Source organism: Microtus oregoni, unplaced genomic scaffold (assembly GCF_018167655.1).
Source record: "Microtus oregoni isolate MIOR12 unplaced genomic scaffold, Mior012 000032F_ref0000030, whole genome shotgun sequence".
Taxonomy (NCBI): domain Eukaryota; kingdom Metazoa; phylum Chordata; class Mammalia; order Rodentia; family Cricetidae; genus Microtus; species Microtus oregoni.
Window position 1 is genome coordinate 11,957,858 of NW_024543091.1, and position 22,780 is coordinate 11,980,637.

At 49.8% G+C, this 22,780-nt stretch overlaps 1 protein-coding gene across 6 annotated transcripts in view; it reads right to left on the reverse strand.

The window, feature by feature from the left end:
* Positions 1-22,780, reverse strand: part of Myo5c (myosin VC) — a 79,203-nt gene that overhangs the window by 53,337 nt on the left and 3,086 nt on the right. For 4 of the 6 annotated variants that reach the window (XM_041679733.1, XM_041679734.1, XM_041679736.1 and 1 more), the window contains exons 1-9: positions 21,271-21,342; positions 17,437-17,547; positions 13,227-13,392; positions 11,743-11,887; positions 8,742-8,898; positions 7,204-7,347; positions 6,066-6,147; positions 4,759-4,866; positions 953-1,059 (exon numbers count right to left, since the gene is read on the reverse strand). In XM_041679733.1, coding sequence (XP_041535667.1) covers positions 953-1,059; positions 4,759-4,866; positions 6,066-6,147; positions 7,204-7,347; positions 8,742-8,898; positions 11,743-11,887; positions 13,227-13,392; positions 17,437-17,547; positions 21,271-21,306 — 1,056 coding nt within the window. In that variant the 5' untranslated portion in view covers positions 21,307-21,342. Of the gene's footprint in view, positions 1-952; positions 1,060-4,758; positions 4,867-6,065; positions 6,148-7,203; positions 7,348-8,741; positions 8,899-11,742; positions 11,888-13,226; positions 13,393-17,436; positions 17,548-21,270; positions 21,343-22,780 lie in introns of those variants that run through there. The other 2 variants (XM_041679735.1, XM_041679732.1) reach the window with 1 other exon arrangement.

The following is a 22,780-nucleotide window of genomic DNA, read 5'->3' on the forward strand; positions in this document are numbered from 1 at the left end:
TCAGCATTTCCAAAGTCTTAACTGGGGCTGGAGAGAAGGTGCAGTGGTTAAGAGCACTGGTCACTCTTCCAGGGAATCCAGTCTGAGCCCCAACACCCACAGGACAACTCAGAACTGTCTGCAACTCTAGTTCCAGGGGATCTGACACCCTACTGGCCTCCTGGGGCACCACGCATGCATGGGGTGCAGACACACATGCAGGCAAAGCACTCGTACACATAAAATAAAAATAAATAAACCCTTTGTTTGTTTAAGTCTTAGAATTCTTCTCTAAGATCCTGCCTCCATGGTAAACCTGGTGCGACAGAGCTCAGCGTGGCCATGTTTGTTGGGTGGGAACCATGTTTGCTCTTTGGGAGCCATAACCACATTATATTCAGCTCTTCCAATATCCCAGTCATTTAGGACTGGAAAACTCCGTGAGGTCTGGACACTGGTGGAGGGAGGGACAGTGTATGTGAGAGGTGAAGGAGGGACAGAAGTACATCGGGATCATCTGGTCACCGAGTGACTGGGAGAGGCTTTAGGAGGAGGGAAACCCATTGCCTAGCCTCAGCCTAGGGTAGCTTCCCTACTCTCTCCATATCACCCCTCCCGTGAGGTCAGGGCTTCTTGTTTGGTTGATGCTGTTTCACAGAGCTTATATCCTGACACACGGTAGGCTTCATAGATGGTTGTGGAATAAAAGAACACGTTGCACACACACGCGTGCACGCACACATACACACACACACGCATGTGCACACACACACACACACACACACACACACACACGCACGCACTGTGCCAAGGGAGTAAGATAAACCCCGGAAAGCTTTCTTCCTTCTTCCTGCTAAACCAGTCTGCCTAGCAGGTCTGACCACGGCTGGTGCTCATCCATGAAGGCAAACGAACCGTGAGCTGTGCCACTGACCTTCACACCCAGGAAGGGCAAAGTAAACATGACTCTTACATTGACTGAAGACCTCTCGTTGCTCACGGTGGTGACCTGCACATTACCCAGATGTAGGATGGCAGCGAGAATCTTAAAAACATCCATCTGAAAATCTTCCTTGAATCCTGAAAGCAATCATTTCCCCTGTCAGGTCACTGCCATTCTTCTATGCCCACAATACAGCACCTGGATTCTTCCCAGACACTCCAGTTCCGGTCCAAGAGCTGAGACAGGGGTGTGAAGTGGGCTTGTCATGGGACAGGGGTGTGAAGTGGGCTTGTCATGGGGACAGGGGTGTGAAGTGGGCTGGTCTTGGGACAGGGGTGTGAAGTGGGCTGGTCATGGGACAGGGGTGTGAAGTAGGTTTGTCATAGGGCAGGGGTGTGAGGTGGGCTGGTCATGGGACAGGGGTGTGAAGTGGGCTGGTCATGGGGCAGGGGTTTGAAGTGGGCTGGTCATGGGGCAGGGGTGTGAAGTGGGCTGGTCATGGGACAGGGGTGTGAAGTGGGCTGGTCATGGGGCAGGGGTGTGAAGTGGGCTGGTCATGGGGCAGGGGTGTGAAGTGGGCTGGTCATGGGGCAGGGGTGTGAAGTGGGCTGGTCATGGGACAGGGGTGTGAAGTGGGCTGGTTATGGGGCAGGGGTGTGAAGTGGGCTGGTTATGAGGCAGGGGTGTGAAGTGGGCTGGTCATGGGGCAGGGGTGTGAAGTGAGCTGGTTATGGGGCAGGGGTGTGAAGCGGGGATAGAGACAATCTGTTCCCAGTTCCTCCCCTATATTCGAATGCTGTAGCCAGTGGGGCTTCCTCTTTCCTGGGCTGCTGGAGAGTTCAGTGTTTATCTGTGGCTGAGGGTAGACTTCAGCTGGCAGAGTGTTTTTGCCTAGCATGCAGGGGGCCCTGGACTTGATTCCCAGCATCACATAGACCAGGTGTAGTGGAACAGTCCTGTAATTCAGGGAGTAGGGACAGGAGGATTAGAAGTTCAAGACCATCCTGCACAGCAAGTCTGAGGCCAGACTGGGTTACTAGAGACCCCATCTCAAGGAAAGACAACAAACCTCAGAACAAAACAGGAATGCAAACAAAACCAACTCCTATCTAAGCAGCCGTTTAAGTCAGGTTCCAAGGAGACTAGACTTTGGTGTATTTTATACATTTAATTTTAAAGATTTTCTTTTGTCTTTGCTCATGAACTCCCAGAATCCTCCTTAAGGTGAAACAATGGAAGGATTCCATTTGCCCCCAGTCCCCATGGACCAATCACTGTGGATTAAGGCAAAGGGCTCTTGTCTCTGGCTGGGCCTGCTTAAGGGAGAGCTTTAGAAGGAGATAACGGAAGAGGAGGAAGGATAGGAAGAGGAGCAGGAAAAGGAGGGGGAAAAGAAGCAAAGCCTGGTGGAGGATGCTCTGTGCATGGCTGGGTGACCTCACAGAGGTTTCTGTTCCTGGCCTGGCACTGAGTTTCCCTTAGTCTCCTTCCAGGCTCACAGAACAACACTGAGTCTGGACAGGTAGATTCAAGGAACAGTTCTGCCACTCTTCCTAGGTCCCTGCTGTCCGTGGTGGCTTCCCAGACCTCATTTGCATTCTCTGTGTTGGTCCTTTTAGACATGAACTCTCCCTCTCTGGTCCTGTCTTGACATTGCCATATAATACCCCTGGGATCCTGACTGATTCATGTGGAATATACATAGGGGGAACTGGCTCATTTCCTGGTGCCGAAAATAAACCAAGCCAGCTGCTAGGAGGATCATGAGTCTAGCTGCCAGTTGTAGAGTGGGCTGTGCTGGTCAGGATGCAGCCATGCGTGTCTGTGGCAATCTGTGAGCATGGAGAGAGGCTGGGGCCCTCCCACCACGGTCCAAGACCCTGGTCCATGCTGGGGAGAGAGCAGAATGGAGACCAGCACTGTCCCTGCTCCCAGCAGAACACTAGGCCCTGAGTGTCAGAGAAGAGCAGCTGATGCCACCTAAGCTTTCTGTGGAAGAAACCTGGGGGTCTGGATCATCAAGGAGGTCAGATTCCCAAACAATCTCAAGACCCAGCAAATCTTCTCTGCTTTGCTACTCAGGTGCAGAATGAGGCTATGAGTTGGCCCATCCTAAATCCACCCCATCTCTGATCTGCTGGAGCTTGTGAAGGGGCAGGTTGAGCAGACCCAAAGCTCCAGTATCTCCATGACACAGGGCAACAACAGGAAATCTAAGAGGAGTCCCCATGAGGGCCCGGTATTGATGGTGATGCAGAGACCAGAGGCCTCGAACCAGACCAATGACTCTTTGCAATGAACACTTGCAAGTAAACATTTATGAACTAAGGTGTATGCTGTGTGTCTGACTCACTACATCACATTACAGCTTCCAAAAAGAGATTTTTTCCTTTCTTTCTCTTTCTCTCTTTTCCTTTTTTTTTTTTGAGACAGGTTTTTGTGTGTGTGTGTGTGTGTGTGTGTGTGTGTGTGTGTGTGTGTCCTGGCTGTCCTGGAACTAGCTGTAGAATAGGCTGGCCTCGAACTCACAGAGATCCACCTGCCTCTGCTGGGATTAAAGTCGTGCACCACCACTGCTCCCCCTCTCTATATTCTCCTAAATTTTATTTTGTTTTATTCTGAGGGGAGACTGAAGGGGCAGAGGGCAGATACGAAGGGACAGGGAGATGAATAGGACCAAGATGCATGATGTGAAAGACACAAAGAATAAATAAAAAGAAAGTAAAATATACAAAACTTCTCTGCTTCAAAGATGAATGATATCAGACCATAAATATACAGAGAATTTCTGCTCACTGGGTCTGGGATTTGAATGATAGATGAGCCTGGAAAACCTGCAGGTGGCTGATGACCCATAAATGGCTGAGAAAAGCAGAGGAAACGACAGAGCCTGGAGCACCCTGCTGGCTTTTTGTCATCTTTAACCAAATCTCTTTGACCAGGCCTTTCAGAGACAAAAACGTGCAGCCTCACTAGCATGGCCAGTGAAGGAACTGTAAACCTCAGTAAGTCAGAATCTTCTGAGACAAAGTCACTCCAGCATCAGACACCAAGGAGTAAGTGTGCCAGGTCCCGTCCCTGGAGCCTGAAGTGTGGGCTTGTTGCAGAGACCAAGGGCCACAACAACAGCCAGAGCAAGGATCTCTGCAGGAAAGGGAGGGAGGGGCTGCAGAATGACAGAAATGGTGGCCACCATCTATATCTGTATGTTTGACAAGGCAGTGCCCTAGCAGTTTGAGAAAAGAGCAACCAGCAGGCAGCAGCCCTGAGTAGCGAGCTTATTGGAAACAGCAGATTCCATCCCAGTCACTGGCGGAGGCTTTCGACACCTCACAATCCAGCGGTGGCCCTGGCCATTAGCAGCCATAACAGATGACAGATTAATGTTCTTCGCTTCTCTCTACAATGTTGGGAACAGTGTCTATGACTCTAGGCCTATGTGTAGGGCTGGCAGCGGATAGAAGCAAGCCAGTGTCCCCCGATCATGTTCTTTATTCTGAAATTGTATTTTATGTGTGTGTGTTGGCCTCCACGGATGGAAGGGCACTCTTATATTTTTGGTTGTGAGCCTATCCTTTAATGGTTGAGCCATCTCTCCAGCCCGGAAGTTCACTCTTGAGTGCCTTGTGTCCTCAGAGTTCAGAAGGCAAATCTCATTCCTTGGAACTGGAGTTAGAGGTGGTTGTGAGCTGCCAATTGGGTGTTGGGAAGCAACCCTGGGTCTTCTGGAGGGGCAACCAGTACTCTTAACCACTGAGCCGTCTCTCCAGCTCCCCAGCCGTGTTCTTGCGTGCCCCGAGCATGTGCACTTTCTCGGCCAGCATGATGTTGCTTACCCAGTAGTGTGAAGGTCTTCTGAGTCTCCACCATGTCGGCTCTGTCATTCACACCTTCAATGACAGTGTTCCCTCCCATTCTTGTGTAGTTGAACTCTTCAGCGCTCCCTGGGACAGAAAGGACAATTAATTCTACCCACAACTCAGAATTCTGGACATACATGGCTATCGGAAATAAGGAAAGGCCAGGCATGGTGGCTTTCCTCCACTTCCCAAAGCTAAGTCCAAGGTTTGGCCTGGGCTATATCATAAAATCCTGTCCGAGAGAGGGAGAAAGATGGGAGTGGGGAGAAGGAAGGAACAAGAAAGGAAGTTCATAGTTAATGGGCACTATCAAGCATTTTACAAGGCTATTGTAAAAAACAGAAACCGAGAATCAGGAAGATGAAGGCCTCATTCAGGGTCCCGCATTTCCAGCAAAGCAGGGGTATAAAAGCGGGACTGAGTGTAAAGCCCTTGTTTTAATCCCTAACTCTCCTGCTCCCACCTCTCCTGGGATTATAGACATATACACCAGTCTGCTCTAAGCTGGGGAATGGACCTGGGGCTCCATGCATGCTCGGTGGGCACTCAACTGAGATATACTGGCTGCTCCTCCAGAGAACCCAGATTCAATTCCCAGCACCCATATGGCAGCTCACACCTGTCTGTAACTCCAGTTCCAAGGCTTCTGACAGCCTCAAACAGACATGCATGCATGCAAACCACCAATGCACATTAAATAAAAATAAATTATTAAAAAATAATATTATGTATATTTTGAGCCCCTTCTCTTTTCATTCTTCCTTTCCTTTGGGGGGGGGGTGGAGAAATATTTTATTATGTAGTCCTAGGTAACCTATAAATTGCTATGTAGACCAGGTTAGTCTTGAACGTGTAGTAATCGTCCTGCCTCTGCTTTTTGAATGTTGAGACTATCAATGTATAGTGCCACATTTTCTTTCTTTCTTCTTTCTTTCTTCCTTCCTTCCTTCCTTCCTTTTTTTTTTTTGTTTGTTTTTCGAGACAGGTTTTTTTGTGTAGTCCTGGCTGTTCTGGAACTCACTAGGAAGATCAGGTTGGCCTTGAACTCACAGAGACTGCCTTCCTCTGCCGCCCCCCCCCCCCCCCCCCCCCCCCCCGAGTGCTGGGATTAAAGGCGTGTGCCACCACCGCCTGGCCCAACTGATTTTCTTAGTGCATTCATTTCAGCCCTAAAGCCCACCCTATGATTTTAGAGAAAATGATTTTTTTAAATTGTGTGCTAATAAACTAAGAATTTAAATGCCTTCAGAGAAGAACCCTTTCCTCCGCCACCCACCACATACTTAGCTTAAGATGCTCAAACTCCGGCTGCTGCGCACATGCACAGAGCTGATAAAAGATGTGGTAATTCCGTTCATTTTCTGCCTGCAAGAGAGAGAAAAGGTCCCAGATGCACCAACCCCTTCGCTGACAAAAAACGCCAGGGAAAGTCCCAAATGCACCAATCCCTTAACTGACAAAAAATGCCAGGGAAGGTCCCAAATGCACCAACCCCTTAACTGACAAAAAAAAAAAAAGTCAGGGAAGGTCCCAAATGCACCAACCCCTTAACTGACGCCAGGGTTTTCACTTGAGGCCCCTAGATGCCAGACTGGCCGGCTGATTCTCTGGGGATGGACACGGCTTCCTATGGCCAGCTCACAGCTGGCTGTCACTGAGTAAGAACTGGGGGCATGATCTTCAAGCTGATGGTCCGGAAAACATGATTAAATGAAAATATCCCACACTAAGGAACGGTGTGATTTTTATGAGCAGAAACTTCTGAGATGCCATTGGGCTGCTCAAGGCTTCCTGTTGCTCTGGCCAATGTGTTTAAGAAGTTTCTCCATTTTACTCATAGAAAGCCTTTCTTGCAGTGCCTTTATCAATGGCTTCTCAGTCAGCCCCCATTTTACTCATAGAAAAGCCTTTCTTCCTCCCTGCCCCCTCTTACCAGCTCTAATCCTCTCTCTCACCAACAGCAAAGCCAGGCTGGCAGCTCTGCCTGCTTCAGTGTTTGTGTTCGAGAAAGATACTCTTGCTGTTTGAACTTTAAGAGTTTTTTTTTCCCCAGTTAAAAACCAGTACCTTTATTCTCAATTCTACAACTCACAAGATTCCGTCAATGTATCAACATTTGCTTTTAAGAAAAAGAACAAGTCGGGCAGTGGTGGCACACTCCTTTAATTCTCAGCACTCGGGAGGCAGAGGCAGGGGAATCTCTATGAGTTTAAGGCCAGCCTGCTCTACAGAGCAAGTTCCGGGACAGCTAGGGCTATATGGAGAACCCCTGTCTTGAAAACAAAAGAACAGATCAAGAACCCAAAGGGCAAAGGTGCCAAACTCGTGTTTTCAGGTCGCACGCTTTGCTAGTTGTCTGAGTCTGTGCACGTAAGCAGTGTTTTCAGCTGGGCACAGGGGACTTAATACTTTTATTCTTACCTGAAAGACAACTCTGGACTTCTCCAGGAGGTATGTTCTCATGTTGGCACCAATGATCTGACTTCTCTCATCAAAGCTGATTTCTGTGTATTTCCCGAACCGACTGCTATTGTCATTGCGGGTAGTCTTGGCATTTCCGACCGCCTAGAACAAGGGGTTCTAATTACAGGGGTGCTGTACACTGACAAAGCTATCTCAAGCACGGAGACTGGTCAGGTTGTGGAGGGGCCTGGGCTTCACCGTCCTGCGATCCATTTCTGCGATCCATTTCTACTTTCCATAGATGTCCATTAATGTTAGCTTCCTTTTCCATGTCTTCCTCTACTTGCGATATGGGAACTAATTGCTGTTGTGGACTGAATGTTTCCTCCCACATCCACATGATTCCTTGGAAATTTACTTTGTGTATGAGTGTGGGCGCATGCACACACATGTGTGGAAGCCAGAGAACGTTCTCTACCATGTGCATCCAAGGACTGAACTCATACATCTGCTGTGTACCTGCTGTGAGTCACAGGCTTGGTCAGCAAGAGGTATGTCTTGCTGACGTGGTCCCACCTTCATGGAGCTTCTAGTCTGGTGGAGGTACAAACCTTAAGTAGCTCTACAGTCATTCGCTAGGCAGGTCACATGACCCTTCCTCTGGTCTGCCTTCCTGTTGCTGTCATAGATGGTGATCGATGTCTCCATGCACCAGTCTTTGCCTCTAGCTGTGCACCTAAGGCTCGTTCAGGCCCCGCCCCCTCCCCCCACCCAGGTAAGGTTCTTTCATTGAAAGACATGCTTCTGTTAGCACAGAGCCCTGATCTTAAAGACCAGGTCTTACTTATTTCCATTATGTTGGATAATGCTCCACAATGGCTTAAACAAAGCAGGCAGTGGAAGTCCCTGAAGGTTCTGATTTGGAAGATGGGGAGAGGGCTCTGTGGGAATCGGGGCGGGGGGGTCACAGGCTGCACTGCCAGGGCCATTCTCTGCAATCCCCTTCTCACTTTGTAAGGTACACAGCGTTGGTCTTGGGGTTCCTTCCTGTGCAATCTAGCTCTTTCTTCTCTCACAGGGTGGTCTGCTCATCCTGGGGTGCTCTGTGTGACTTTGCCCCACTGGAGAAAAGAGCCAGAGTCCGATCGTAGCTAGCATATGCCCAGGTGTAAGCGGTCAGGACTCTATGACCCACTTTAGACTTCCAAAGCGCAAACAGTCCCCTCCCAAGACTCTAGACTGAATAACAACTGCTCGGGAGAACGGATGCTGCTGACTGGAGAGCACTGAGAGCGCCATGTGACCGTGGAGTGCCCCGGGATGTCAGCACACGCTTGGGTATTTGGATCTGCTGACAGAGTGCCCAGTGCTGTAGGCAGAACACACCGTGGCAGTCACCACTCCACCTCACCTCCTCCAACCTTACCACAGAATCTGTATTCTGCTCGTTGCACACTCACGTCTTTGGTCTTTAGAGGCAGGGATTTATCGCTACAGAGCTACCCCCTACCCGAGCCTCCAACCCCCAGTAGCTCCTGCAGTGGTGCAGTGCCCACCTCAGTAATGGGGTTGGACGCCAGGACTTTGTCCTCCACGTGGGCGTTGCTGCTGGATTTACTGACCGTGGCAAAGTACCTCATGGCATAGCGGGCAGACACAGTCTTCCCAGCTCCCGACTCCCCACTCACGATTATGGATTGGTTTCTGTTGTTCCTAAAACCAACACACGAGAGATGCACTGAGATATGCTGAGAAACATTAATCTTTCTCTATTAAGAAGGCGGTATAGTTCAAGGCCAGTCTGGGCAACACAGCAAGATCTGTCTCTGAAAAAGAAGAGAGTAGGGGGTGGGGAAGGAGCTCGGCCAGGACTGCGCTCGCCTAGCGTGCAGGAAGCCCTGGGTTTGGCCCTCAGCTCCCTATAAACCAGGGCAGGGTGCTGTACTGAGGAAGCAGAAGCAGGAGAATTTCAAGTTCAAGGTCATCTTCAGCTATATAGGGTGTTAGCGGCCAACCTGGGCTACAGGAGATCTTGTCTCAAATAAAAGAAAACAGACAACAACAAAAACAAATCAAAACAAAATGAAAGGCCCTATCTGTCTGTCTGTCTGCCTACCTAATTTAGAAAAAGGTCTGGCAAACTGGAACTGTCTCACAGATTTAAATATTTAATGAATTTCCTTTTTCTTATATGTGGTCACAGAGAACACACACTGTTTCCTGGTATGTCCCTTGTCCCTTTGTCTTGAGGTCCCCAAGACCAAGGCCAAGATCAGCAATCACTTGAATGATAAGGCTGGGGTCCACAACACCAAAGAAGTCAGGACAAAATCAGCCAAGGGAGGAGCCATGGTGTGAAGCAGGAAACTAGGGATAGATTTCCCAGAAGCTGTCCCACTTTGGGCCACAATTGCCACATTCCTGCCTCGGGGAATGGATTTCCTGGGACCTGTGAAGTTCTGTTTACCTAGAATCCATCAGGGGTTCTGTACTTCCCTGAGGACTGGGAGTTCAGCCTTCTAGGAGGAAATCCGGTTCTCAGTATAGAACACGTTGCTTCTATAAAGCGTAAGCTTAGGTACAGAGAGCCATGTTTATATGAGGAAGAGTGAGCTGTCCCGAAATTAGCCAGGCTCAGACTAGCTTTCCAAGGGGCTCTAAGGACAGCTCTCTCAATCCCCGTTAGCAATTCCTACACATCCCACTGACGTTATTTTAAGAACAATGATTCAAAATATATTTGGGGACATATGTGTTCTATAATCCTACACACTGTTATATAATGTAGATATTTTAAAAATAATACCTTAAGCTTTCAAGCCACAGGACTATGGTGGTATAACACCGCATGGTGTTAGCACTGCCTCTGTGGTAGACACTGGGTGGACTCGGGACATGTGTTCTCAGTTTCGCATCACAAAAGGCATAATTATCCGTTTTACAGTTGCATGAGACAGCAACTCATGCATCACAGGCGTTGACCTGGGGCACACTACCACACACCCTGTGGTGACACTAGAGTCCCTGTCACTTCATCTCAAAAGAGAGGGGAGGCTCTGGAAAGGTGCCAGACCTGTGTCTCTCAGGAAAGGCAGAGGGCTGTGTCCAGCACCAAGCCAAGTGTACCATGAACCTGCTTTATCTTAATTTGTTCCTGTGACACAGATTCAAGCTGCAACCTGGAACGGCCCTGCAGTTTCCTTGACCTCACTCTGTTGATGGCCAGACTGTAACCTCAGATGTTGGTCATGAGACTGGACTTCAGGGGTTTCTGGGAGGTCTTCGGCAGTCAGAAAGTTCCAGAGGCAGGGTGTGCTATGATTGGAAGCAACCTTGGGGCAGTACAGACTTCCATCCTTTCCTCCTTCCTGGGAACATGACCCCGTTGTTAGAGGCTGAGCTACTGCCTGAGAGAAAGGGTCTACCAGCCTTCTCAGGGCATGTGTGTATGCCCCATGAGCAGTGTTGCTCTGCGGGGCTCTTGTCACCTGGAGGACAATCCCACCTCTTGATCCATATGACTTAGAATAAGGAAGAAATGGCCAGGTACTAGATGGGCCCTGTTGTTAAGGGTCTCACTCAAGGGACAGGGGAGTGGGGGATCATTCAGTCTCTGATGATTTGAAAGAGGTGAAATTTAGCCTTAGATGGTCCACCAGGCTTCCCTGTGGGAGAGAAACATGACTCGTTGATGTCATGGCTTCCTTTGTCATAATGAGCCTACTAGTGAGCCTGGTCCAGGAATGAGCACCATGCAGCTGCTATACCTAGAATTACAAGGTATACAGTGGAGCCCACACCCCAGCTTCTAATGCTGAATGGGGGCAATGACAGCAGAACAATGGACTTTGCAGGAGTGTGGCAAAACCTAAGGAGATCACTATGGGTGAAAATTCTGTAAAGGATTTAACAAAGTTAGGATGGTATTTTTCTTCTCCAATATCCTGTAGTCAAGGGCAATATAACCACACAAAGGCAGTCATGGGAATCAAGAATATCTGGGCCCAAATCCCAGCTCTGCCTTTAACCCCCCAGAGGTAGACAGCACTCTGGGGCCAGGCGGAATCTGGCAGGCCGTCCCAAGGGTATGAAGATGGTGCTGGAAATGTGAACCTGGTGTTCTTGTTACAGGAGGATTTATGTAAATGTTTAGTAGCAAAATCAGAATTCTACAGGGTTGTGAAAAGCAAAGTGACGAAATCAGGCTAAAAGCCAAGCCTGTGGCTCGAACCTGTGCCTATCTGGCAATGAATTCTGCCTCCTTAAATAGATAAAAACCAAACCGAAAACCGTAAGCACCTTACAGTGCAGAGTCAGTTAGTCCTCCTCCGGCCAAACAGGCTGCAGGGGAACTGGGAGGCTGGACATGTTACCACCAAAGAATAAACCAGAAAGTCCCTAGACAGGCCAGCCACCCTGTGACTGTCACTTGCTGTTCATTATAGGCATCTAGCCAGCAAAGCACCCCACCCCCAGCCTCACAGTCTCACTATGAGGGATGAGCCAATGCAGGGGATTCTGGGAGAGCTGAGGAAGGCCAACCTGGAAGCGCACTACCTGGCCATCTGCTTGTAGGCCTCCTCTGCGACAGCAAAGATGTGTGGGTCCATGTCACCCATGTTCTGTCCACTGTAGGCATGGATGATGGCATCCCCATATATTGGCAGCTGCTTGTAAGGATTCATGGCCACCAAGATGATTCCTGAGGAAAGAGGCACGGTCACCAGACTCTCACGGGGTTTACCCCATCTGCTCCTTGGTGAGAGACCCTGCTTGAATACACTTCTTTGTATGTCTGTCTCTTGATGCTTACACAAACAGGTTATGAAACATTGTCAGGATGGTGGGCTTTTGCTTTTGGTGTCCTGCCCCATCTGCTGCTGTCCTCCCAGAAGTCAGTGGGTCGGAAACTTAACCCCCCTTCCCGTGTGAGTAGCACCTGGAGATGGTCTTCAGAGAATCATTAACATCATGAGGTCCCGAGGATGGGGACCCACAGCAGCCTCGATGGGCGAGACGCTGGAGCATGAACACCTGCTCTGTCTCACACTGGGACACCCTCACCAGATGCTCATAGGTGCTGGCAACCATGCTCCTGGGCATTATAGCCTCCAGAGCCATGAGCCCAACTTCTGCTTTCTGTAGGTAACCAGTCTCGGATACTCTATTACAGCAAAAGAAAACAGACAAAGACACTGTCCCCCTGGATGCCTTCCTGAAGGCCCGTCCTGCCACTTACTAAAGCCTTTGCTCGACCTGGGTCAAGTCACTGAATGCTCTGAATTTTGGTCACCTGACAGTACTGTAGTTCATTTTTTTTTTTAACTCTTGCTCTTTGGGGGCCTGCCACCCAGCTCCCAAATATATACAGAGAGACTTATTATTACAAATGCCTGGCCTTAGCTTGGCTTATTTCTAGCCAGCTTTTCTTAATTTGCCCCTGGGCTTTACCTTTCTTTGTTCTATATACTTTTCTTTCCTTCTTACTCTGTGGCTGGCTGTGTAGCTGTGTGGCCCCGGGGTCCTCCTGTTCTCGCTCCTCCCTCTTCTTCCCTCTCCTCCTATTTATTCTCTCTGCCTGGCAGCCCTGCCTATGCCTCTTCTGCCTTGCTATTGACCATTCAGTTCTTATTAGACCAATCAGGTGTTTTAGACAGACAAAGTAACACACCTTTGCATCATTAAACAAATATTCCGCAGCATAAAAGAATGTAAAATATCTTTAACTAATATTTCACAAGTCACCTTCATCTATGGTCTGTTCTGATGGCTGGATGGGGTGACACATGGGAAATGAACTGTGTTTTTGCAATTCCCAATATAAATGCAATAATAACAACAATGTCCCGGCCAGTAATAAATGTGTGGGATCTGGTGAGAGACTCAAACACAAGCCCATGGTGTTTGCTTTCATCATAGCCCATCTTCGTTCCCATGAGAGAGTCTCCCCACACAAATGCCTCTTTCACACACACTCTACATAAACAAGGCATCCAGCTCGCCCAGGACACTCAGCAGACGGCCAAGTTCAGACTCCTTACCGCTGTAGGTGTAGATGAGCTTGGATTCTGCAAAGCGGATTCTGAGGTTATGCAGCACTGCTGGCTCGTGGAGGTAGCTGAGGGCTGTGAGGTCATTCTCACCCACAAGGATGTCTGGGTTCCTAAGCGGAGGCAGTGACCCCGGGTCAACCGGGTAATCCAGCTCCTGTGAACAAAGACAGATCTAAACTCTGTGAAACGGAGGACCTTGGGCGCTTCCACTAGACAGTCTCCTTTCTCCTTCCAGCTCCCACAGATGCGTTTCTCACACTAAAGCAACAAAAACCAAACCAAAACAACACCCCACAACTTTTAAAGAGGTTATTATAGTTTGTGGAATTTAGGTGTTGTAGTGTTAATGCTTTCTTTATTGGTGGCTGCTTTTAGGCCAACAATGGTCTGAGGGCTTTGATATTTATTCACTAATAAAAGGTTGTTTCCATTCCTGAAGAGCTGTCCCTCTTGTGGCTAAAATGTAAGCTTACATTTTGGTTGTAGGTTCTTATGGTAAACTTAAAGCTGAACTGAAATTCTTTATTGGGTAACCAGCTATCCCCAAGCTCGGCAGGCTTTTCACCTCCACCCAGGAGTCGTCCCACTGTTTTGCTACACAGATGGCTGCATTCTCTGTATTGCTCTTAAGTAGTCTGTTTGGTTTCGGAGTTCCTAGCTGGAGTTATCTTAGGGGTTTTCTAGTTAACTCATTATGCAAAAGGTACAAGGTTTAATCTTTGCTTATTTTTACTTTTAATTGATCTTTTATGTGTGTGGGGGGGAGGGTGCTGGGGTGAATGTTTTGCCTGCTTGTGTGTATATGCATGACATTTATGCAATGTCTGCAGAAGTCACAAGAGGGGGTTGGGTCCCCTGGAACTGGAGTTACAAATGGTTGTGAGCTGTCAACCTGGGTCCTCTGTAAGAGTAGCAGGTGCTCTTAAGTTGTGGGAGCTGGAGAGGTGGCTCAGCAGTTAAGGTCTCACTAGGTAATCCAAGCTGATCTCAAACCCTCTATTCTCCTGCCTCAGCACTGCTGGAATTACAAGTGAGTGTCACCACACCTGTCTTAGAAATGTTTAGTAGAGGAGAAAGCAGATAACCCTCATAGTTGACTCTGGGTAATGAAAAACTGGGACCAAAGCAAGGACTGTATCTTATAGCAAGTCTGACTGTGTGTCTTACGGCAAGTCTGACTGTGTGTCTTACGGCAAGTCTGACTGTGTGTCTTACGGCAAGTCTGACTGTGTGTCTTATGGCAAGTCTGACTGTGTGTCTTACGGCAAGTCTGACTGTGTGTCTTACGGCAAGTCTGACTGTGTGTCTTACGGCAAGTCTGACTGTGTGTCTAGAGCAAGTCTGACTGTGTGTCTAGAGCAAGTCTGACTGTGTGTCTTACGGCAAGTCTGACTGTGTGTCTTACGGCAAGTCTGACTGTGTGTCTTACGGCAAGTCTGACTGTGTGTCTTACGGCAAGTCTGACTGTGTGTCTTACGGCAAGTCTGACTGTGTGTCTAGAGCAAGTCTGACTGTGTGTCTAGAGCAAGTCTGACTGTGTGTCTAACGGCAAGTCTGACTGTGTGTCTTATGGCAAGTCTGACTGTGTGTCTTGCGGCAAGTCACCCCCCTCATCTGACTTCCCGCCTCTGTGAAGGGGTCCTCAGGGCTGAAGAGGCTGTAATGAAGGTGGATGAGAAGCCAATGAGCAGGTATCCAGCGGTCCCCACCCTGTGTCCACCATAGGGGCCGTGGGAATGCACAATGGGGAAGATGCTGTCACTGAGAAAGCCCAGGCTAAGGTGCCTCGTGGCTTTGAAGCTGCCAAACGTCTCCTCAGTTGGCACATTGGGGGACGAGAAGTGTCTGAAGGAGGCCTTGTATGGGGCAGTCGGTACCAGGGCTATCCCTGTCATCCTCAGCTGTGGGTGAATGACCTCCTCAGTCTGGCCCTTCTTTCGTAGGAGCTAAACCTCGAATTCCCCAAGGCATCTGCTGAGCAGAGGAAGGGGATGTCGGGACCCTAGAGGCATCCAGACTGTGAAAGACTGGACCCCCCAGTAATAAAAGCCTCCCAATGCCTCCATTCCTGTTTTACTGTTGGGGGACGCTCAGGCCAGAGAGGGGAAGGCCTGGAGGGAGCCTGGCCATTCCCAAGCTTCTGCTCTTGATGCCTGGTCCTGGACCAGCTGTGCCCTGGTAAATGCTAGGCCTTCATCCCTGGTGCTCTGTAGATGCTTCAGTCCCGCCTGCTGAGAAGGGCATGGCTGGCCAGGTGAACACTGAACAAGACAGGCTGGGAAAGCAGTCAAACTCCCTCAGCACCTCACGTCATCCACTGGGCTTGACCCTGTGTGTTTGTCAGTTTTGCACCAGGAGCGAAGCTAGGGGAAGTTCAGGACACCAAACAAGAGTCCTTGGGCCAGATCCCGTTGACCCTCATCAAGGTCTACGTGTAGTCTGCCCTGCCAGCACACGCCCTAATCCCAGGCTGTGTTTGAGAACACTATCAACAAGAGACTCTAACGTGGAGTCTGTAGTTTCCATGCTTCGATTTTTCTGTTTTAATGTGACAATCTCATTTTGACATCAGCTGTAACATGCAGGGGGAGGGGAGGGATCTATTTCTGGGGGAGGAGAAAACAGGAGATTGTCAAGTAGAGGCAGAGGTGACATTCTCTACACAATGCCATCTTTGTCTTCAGGTATAAAGAAGGGTTAAGGTAAGAGGCGTTGGCTGCTTGCCATTCTCTCTTCCTCCCTGGCCAGGGGCCCTGGAGCCTGCTAAAAGCACAGACAGCTGCTGTCCCAAGGCTTCCCTCCCTGGGCCCAGCCACCTGTTTATGCCCAGTCAGCTGCCGGAGGTACTTAGAGGCCCTTGCGGCACTCAAGAAGAGCTACAGGGAGCCACCGAGAGTGGGGCCTCCGCAGAGCACAGCCCGATTGTGCTCTCTTATCTGTGTGTGCACACAAGGATGGTCCCTGGCCTTCAGGGCCTGCAGCTGTGCTTTCTTATCCGTATGCACACACAGGGACGGTCCCTGGGCAGCACCCTGACTGTGCTCTTTTATCCCAAGGACAGTATGGCCTTCAGGGCCTGAGGCAGCAATAGATGTCAGCTCCTTTTCTCTGTGTGGAAATTACGGGGTTCAGACTCAGCAAGCAGTACACCTGACCCCAGAGCATGACCCTTCCATCTCTGCAACTTCTGAGATCTCCGGAAATTCCTATTCTCCAGGACCAGATGCCTGAAGGAGCACAGGGTGTCTCTGTGCATATTTTGTAAATTCCAGCATTTAATGTTTATAGGCAAATCCCAGATTACCACCCCTGATCCAATGGAGCACAGATGGTTGGTCCAGCTCCACATCTAACACTTGAGTCTAAAAGCACAAAGTTGGGGCTGGTGAGATGGCTCAGTGGTTAGGAGTACTGACTGCTCCTCCAGAAGACGGGGTTCAATTCCCAGCCCCCACATGGCAGCTTGCAGCTGTCTGTAGCTCCAGTTCCAGAGAATCTGACATCATTATACCAATGAGCATGAAATAAAGTTAAACTTTAAAAAAAAAAGCACCAAGTCAGCCTTGGCTGTGAACCCAGAGGAGTGACTTCTTAAAGCCGATACAAAATCTTCAGTAGCTGTACCATCAAAAGACTGGAGTGGCCCCTGGCAGTAACTCCACGGCAGCACATCCCACTCGAGTCTTGGCTGAAGTCTGAGCTGCCTTTATTCCCACCATTGCAGGCTCTGTCTCCGCACAGCCTCCCGACCCTTACACTATCTGTGCACCCTAGACTGACTTCCTAGCTCTCCACTCTCCTCCACACTTCCGACCTCTCCCCAAGATCTAGCTCCCTCTTGCCACTTGGATTGTGCCTTGGGGTCAAACTACTTCCCTCCAAGTCCCTTGCCTGCCCCGTGTCTACTGAGTGAGATCCACGAACTGAAATGGCTGATGGGTTTCAGTAAACTCGCTGAGGACTCGGAACACAGCAGAGACGCAGATCTGTGACTGACACGGAGCCCCTTCTAGATGGGCGGCTGGTGCAGGGCAGCAGGAGGGCACACACACATCAGGAGATCCTCAGCACGAGCTGGCCTCCCTGGATGTGGGGCTGGTGTGTCTTATGCTCCTTTGCCTGCACTGTCCCTCTGGGCTCTGTCCCCATGTCACAGCTGCGTATGTCATTCTGTATTGTGAGCAGAAGAGACCCTCACCGTTCCATCCTCTAGCAGGAGTCGGAGGACTCGGTCACCAGCTCTGTAGTCCTTTGCAATTTCAGCCGACTTCCACACTTCTTCAGGATCAGGGATCCAAACCCTGTTGTACTGCACAGGATGAGACAGGTTTAACCTCGACATGTGAGAACCCCAAACAGGAACCATTAGATCCCCATTTATTCTGTCAACTGGATCAATCCCCACATTTAGAAGACATTCAGGGCTAGGGGATAGTCCGTAGGTAAAGTGCTTGCCATGGTAGCACATGGACCTGGTCAATCCCTAGCACCCCTGCGAGAAGCCAGATGAGGTGTTTATAATTGAGGTCGGTCAGTCTGCCATCAGTGAGCTCCGCTTCCTTCCAGTGAGACCCTGTCTCAATAAACAAGGTGATGGCTCCCAAGGAATGACAGGAAGACCTCTGACCTCTATACGGTGAGCATGTGCATGCACACACACGCACACACATACACACACACACACACACACACACCCCTTCTTCTCAGAATACTTTCACCTCCTCTTTTGCTGTGAGGAGATAAATTCTAGGGTATCTACGATGCACAGCCAGGCTTGCCGACCTGGTTTTGTAGGCGGCAGAACTCCAGAGCTTTATAAATACACCATGAAACTAAAAGCTTTGGGGGGGGGGCAGGGACGACATCTTAGAGTTCCCTAGCTGAAGCTGGGAACTTTCTACGAGACTCGGGCAGAGGAATTTGTCATCTACCAATAGACTACTTATTTAATTTCTTGTACCCCCTCTTTTTACCCATAAAATGGTACAAAATCCACTCCACAGGGGTGCTAAGTAAGTATATGCACTGGAAAGCATTTGGGGGCTGGATATGTGGCTCAGTGGTAGAGTGCTTGCCTAGCATGAACGAAGCCTGGGTCCCATTCCCAGTACTGAATAAACAAGACATGGTAGTGCACACATGTAATCACAACACTCAGGAGGTGAAGAGGGGGAAAGATGAGGAATTTAGGGTCATCTGGCTACATTGTGAGATCAAGGCCAGCCTGGGATACATGAGGCCTTGTTCCTAAAACAAAACAAGCAAGTAAATGAACTTTGTAAAATACTAAGGAAGATTGTTACAGCAGCAATATCTAGGACTGTTCTTATTTCGAGACAGGGTCTCAGCATGTTTCCCAGGCTGGCCTGAAACTGATAATCCTCCTGCCTCAGTCTTCTGGGGCAAGGATTACAGGCACGACCAGCACATTTGGCTATTGCTCAGATACCAGTGGTTTACATAACAGTAGCCAAGGACTCCGACTTCAGGAAAGGCAGAAGCCCAACCATTCCGCTTGCTCTCTTCCCAGCAGGCTACTGGTGCACTTATCTCAGCTGCTGAGCGGATCCTACTGCATTACTGAACTGTGACATACAGAATTCATGCATCAAAGTCTTGGTCCCTGATGTGACTGTTTGAAGACTGGAGCCTTAGAGGGTAAATGAAGTCCTAAGGGAGAGCCCTGATCTGATGGGACTGTAGGAATAGTGCCCCTATAAGAAGAGACAGAGCAGGGCTGGTAAGATGGCTCAGCGGATAAAGGTGTTTGCCACCAGACCTAACAACCTGAGTTTGATCCCCCGGATCCATGTGATAAAAGGAGGGAACCGAGTCTGAAATTTTCTTCTGATTTGCACATATGCACCATGGCAGGCATGCACCCCCAACAGTTAACTGAATGCAATGCGAGGAGGGGAGAGGGGGGGGGGAGAGAGAGAGAGGGAGAGGGAGAGAGAGAGAGAGAGAGAGAGAGAGAGAGAGAGAGAAGAGAGTGAGGGAGAAAGAGAGAGGAAGAGGGGGGAAGAGAGAGAGAGGGAGAGAGGGGGAGAGAGGGAGAGAGAGTGGGAGGAGACAGGGAGAGAGTGAGTGAGGGAGAGAGGGAGGAGAGAGGGAGAGAGTGAGGGAGGGAGAAAGAGAGAGGAAAAGAGGGGGAAGAGAGAGAGGGAGAGGGGGGGAGAGAGGGAGGGAGACAGGTAGAGAGAGAGTGGGAGAAAGAGAGAGAGAATGAATGAATGAATATGGGAATGGAGGACTACCCCAGAAACCATCAGGCAATGACCCAGCCTGAATGGAGCCTTGTGTACACACGGGCACACCTCTTAGATATACCCACACCCACCCCACACACCTTTGTCACCATGACCGCACATTTCCTACCTCAGATTGGCTCTTAGAGATGCTTTTTATAACGCAATGAACCACAAATTATTAAAGTACAATACCCCAACATATCAAGAATTGGCCATTATAAAAGCTCAAGCCGTAAGTATCCTTGAATGGTCCACTGCAAGTGTCTGCCAGAATCAGAGTTCCAGATGGTTTACTTCAGATGCTGTGGGAGGTGGGAGAAAGTTGGGGCGTTCAGATGGGAGACCTGCTGAAGGATGAGGGCCCTGTGGCTCGAACTTCTAGAGGAGCTGCCGTGTGATCACTTGAGCTGGCCAATTCTTTCATATTACTGACTTTCCAACTCAAACCCAGACAGCCCAAGAGCACACCAGAAAGAACCTTAAAAGACCAACAGCAGGGCCTACGACTCCTGCCTGGGCCTGGCTAATTAAATGGGTGTGGCCCTGGGGGTGACCCTGACAAGCATCTGACTGTCCCACGCTCTCCTAGAGACTTCTGGATTCATTCCAGCTACCTCACTCAGTGGCGGCAGCATTAAAATGCACACGACCACCCTCCTCTTCTTTGCTGCAACTTGGTATCCCAGGTAACCATACCCACTGGTCCTAGCATCTCTATCAACACACTATCTGAGGCCTAGAATCCTGCGCCTGAAACCAAGCCTGCTAAGCAAACACTATAGTTTACTCAGTCCCACGGACCATCTACTGCCCCTCCTTCCTCACATTCCTCTACCCACAAGGCAACACTGTAAAGCACACTGGAGTGAAGTGAAGCATTTGGACAAATACGCACAAGCTGTGCAAACAGAGTGACCGGCTCTCACATGACTCCTGCGAGCTTCTGGCCTGTGAGGCAGAGGGCTCCATCCTAGAATGGGCAGCCAAGCTTGCTGCGGGGACGAGAGCCAAAAGGCTGCCTGTGGGCCTCTGGTGGGCTTTCTCACCAAGGGGCCTCGAAAATGAAGAGAAACTAGGACCAGAGAGGTCGAGGAAGCAATAGGGCTCAAGAATATGCCAGGTCCTCCCATGCCTTCCTGGACTGGAATCTCCATGCTCAGGGCCCTGAACCAGACAGGTGAGGTCATACCTCCTTCCTCTTCCTCCTCTCTCTCCTTGTAGGCCCCTCCCTGGAGTCTCCTTCCCTCCATGTGACTACTCACAGGTGGGACAATGGTGGGTGAATCTGACTTTCTAGACTAAATGAGAAATGGGAAGACTAAAAAGCCAAGCTGCTTTTGGAGAGTCCCAGCTACTTTCTCAATGGCCCCAGCACCTGCATCTTTGAGACCACAGTAAAGGCCTTTTGTTTTGTTTTGTTTTGTTTTGTTTTGAGACAGGGTTTCTCTGTGTCACTTTGGCTGTCCTAAAACTCACTCTGTAGACCAGGCTGGTCTCAGTCTCACAGAGATTCACCTGCCTCTGTCTCCCAAATGTTGGGATTAAAGGTGTGTACCACCACAGCCCGGTCTCAGTCACACGATCTTATTGCATCTCCAGCACCTTCAGATACCAGACCTCAACATCCTTGGCAGCTCACATAGAGCAAGTGCTGCCACTGCTTGTCCCTCTGAGCACTCTTGCTCTTCAGCTGGAACCCAGAACTGTGGCACCTCTGCCTGTCCCAGCTCAAAACTCCCTAGGTGCTCTGAAGCCCAGTGTTTAAGCAGCCCAGCACTCACCAGCCACGGACAACCATCAGCATCCACCACCAGCATCCACCATCAGCTGTGCGCACACAGACACCCTCGTCAGTATCAGTATCCATAGCAATCACAGCAAGAGAAAAAGTGAAAGTCGTCCTCAAGATTTTGACCAATAGCTGGGGAGCCACTCTGCTAGCCCATTCCTCTACCATGTCTACAATGTCTGAAGTCACAACGAACCACCAGCACCTTCTAGAACACTCAGATCTTCCCTGACTCCCTGTCTGTCCTGATATTTCTCCCACCCCTAACCCCAGCCAGGCACACCTGTGAGCAGACAAACACCCAGAGTCCCTAGTTGCGGCCCCTTCCTTGGTCCCTTCCAAGAGGTTTGACTGAAGCCTTTCAAAAGCTCCCCCCTCCTCAGCCAGCATCCGAGTGTCACCTTGCCTTTGTGCTTGGGACCCTACAGCATGCGGCCTGCTTCACAAATGACTGTTCAAGAAAAATTCGAATGCCTCGCAGGTCCACCGTACCAGAAAAGAATGAAAGTCGGCACTTGGCTTGTTGGCCCTTTCTCATTTGTAACCTTTTGAACTACTCACAGATCGGACAATGGAGGGTGAATCTGAAGGAGAAGAGGAAGGATGTTAGAACGGCCAAATGGGAATGTCACTAGCGTGAGCATTGGCCATGTGTGAGACAGGGACCTGGACTGTGAGTTTCAGGTACTTCTCCTGACCTTGCTCCCTGGGTTCCAGTCGACTGTGAAAATACTCATGAGCTCCTCACGTGTCTACAGCCGCCCTGCCCTGGTGTTCACAATCTCTCCTGTGAGTTCTTCATACACAATCAAGACAAGCACACAACCAAACGATTGTGTCTTTCTGGGGAAAGCATAGGCCAGTTCTGCTCAAAACCTAGCAGCATGAGAGGTTGGATCTCAGAGCCCACAGGCTCCTGGCTGAGCAGCTGGTATAAGACAACAGCACCATGAGGGTGGACATGCTGAAGGTCAGCAGGGGAGGGACTGGCTGGAGAAGGCTCTGGAACAGCTCTTGGTCCTACCGCCTTTCTCAGCAGTGGTGGCGCCCTTGCCACGCTCTCCTTCCCCAGCATACCTCCCCACCTTCCGATCCTGGGCTGCAGCATCCCCACTCCTCACTGCGGTGTGCACAATGGCTGCTGCTCTCACTTCTGTGCACTGCGCTCACTCACAGCCCTTCCCCTCAGCCAAGTGAGAATCCCTTTCTTCAGAAGGGTCCACTGGAAGACAACACCATGGTCCTATGGAGTGACATCTGAGGACCTTCCTCGGGACCTTCCCCTGATGTCTCTGGAGGCAGCAGAACTAATCTCCCAGGCTTCAGTCATTTGCTTACAAACTGTGTTTGCTGCTGCAGCATGTATAGGTTTTGGGCTCTCGTTCTTCGTTCCATGCTGCTATGAATTCCTTCATCGTGTGGGCGGGATTTTGTGACTAGCTTTTCTCTGTCTTGATGGATATTGGGGTTTGTTCCATATAGTTATTATAGAGAACAATATG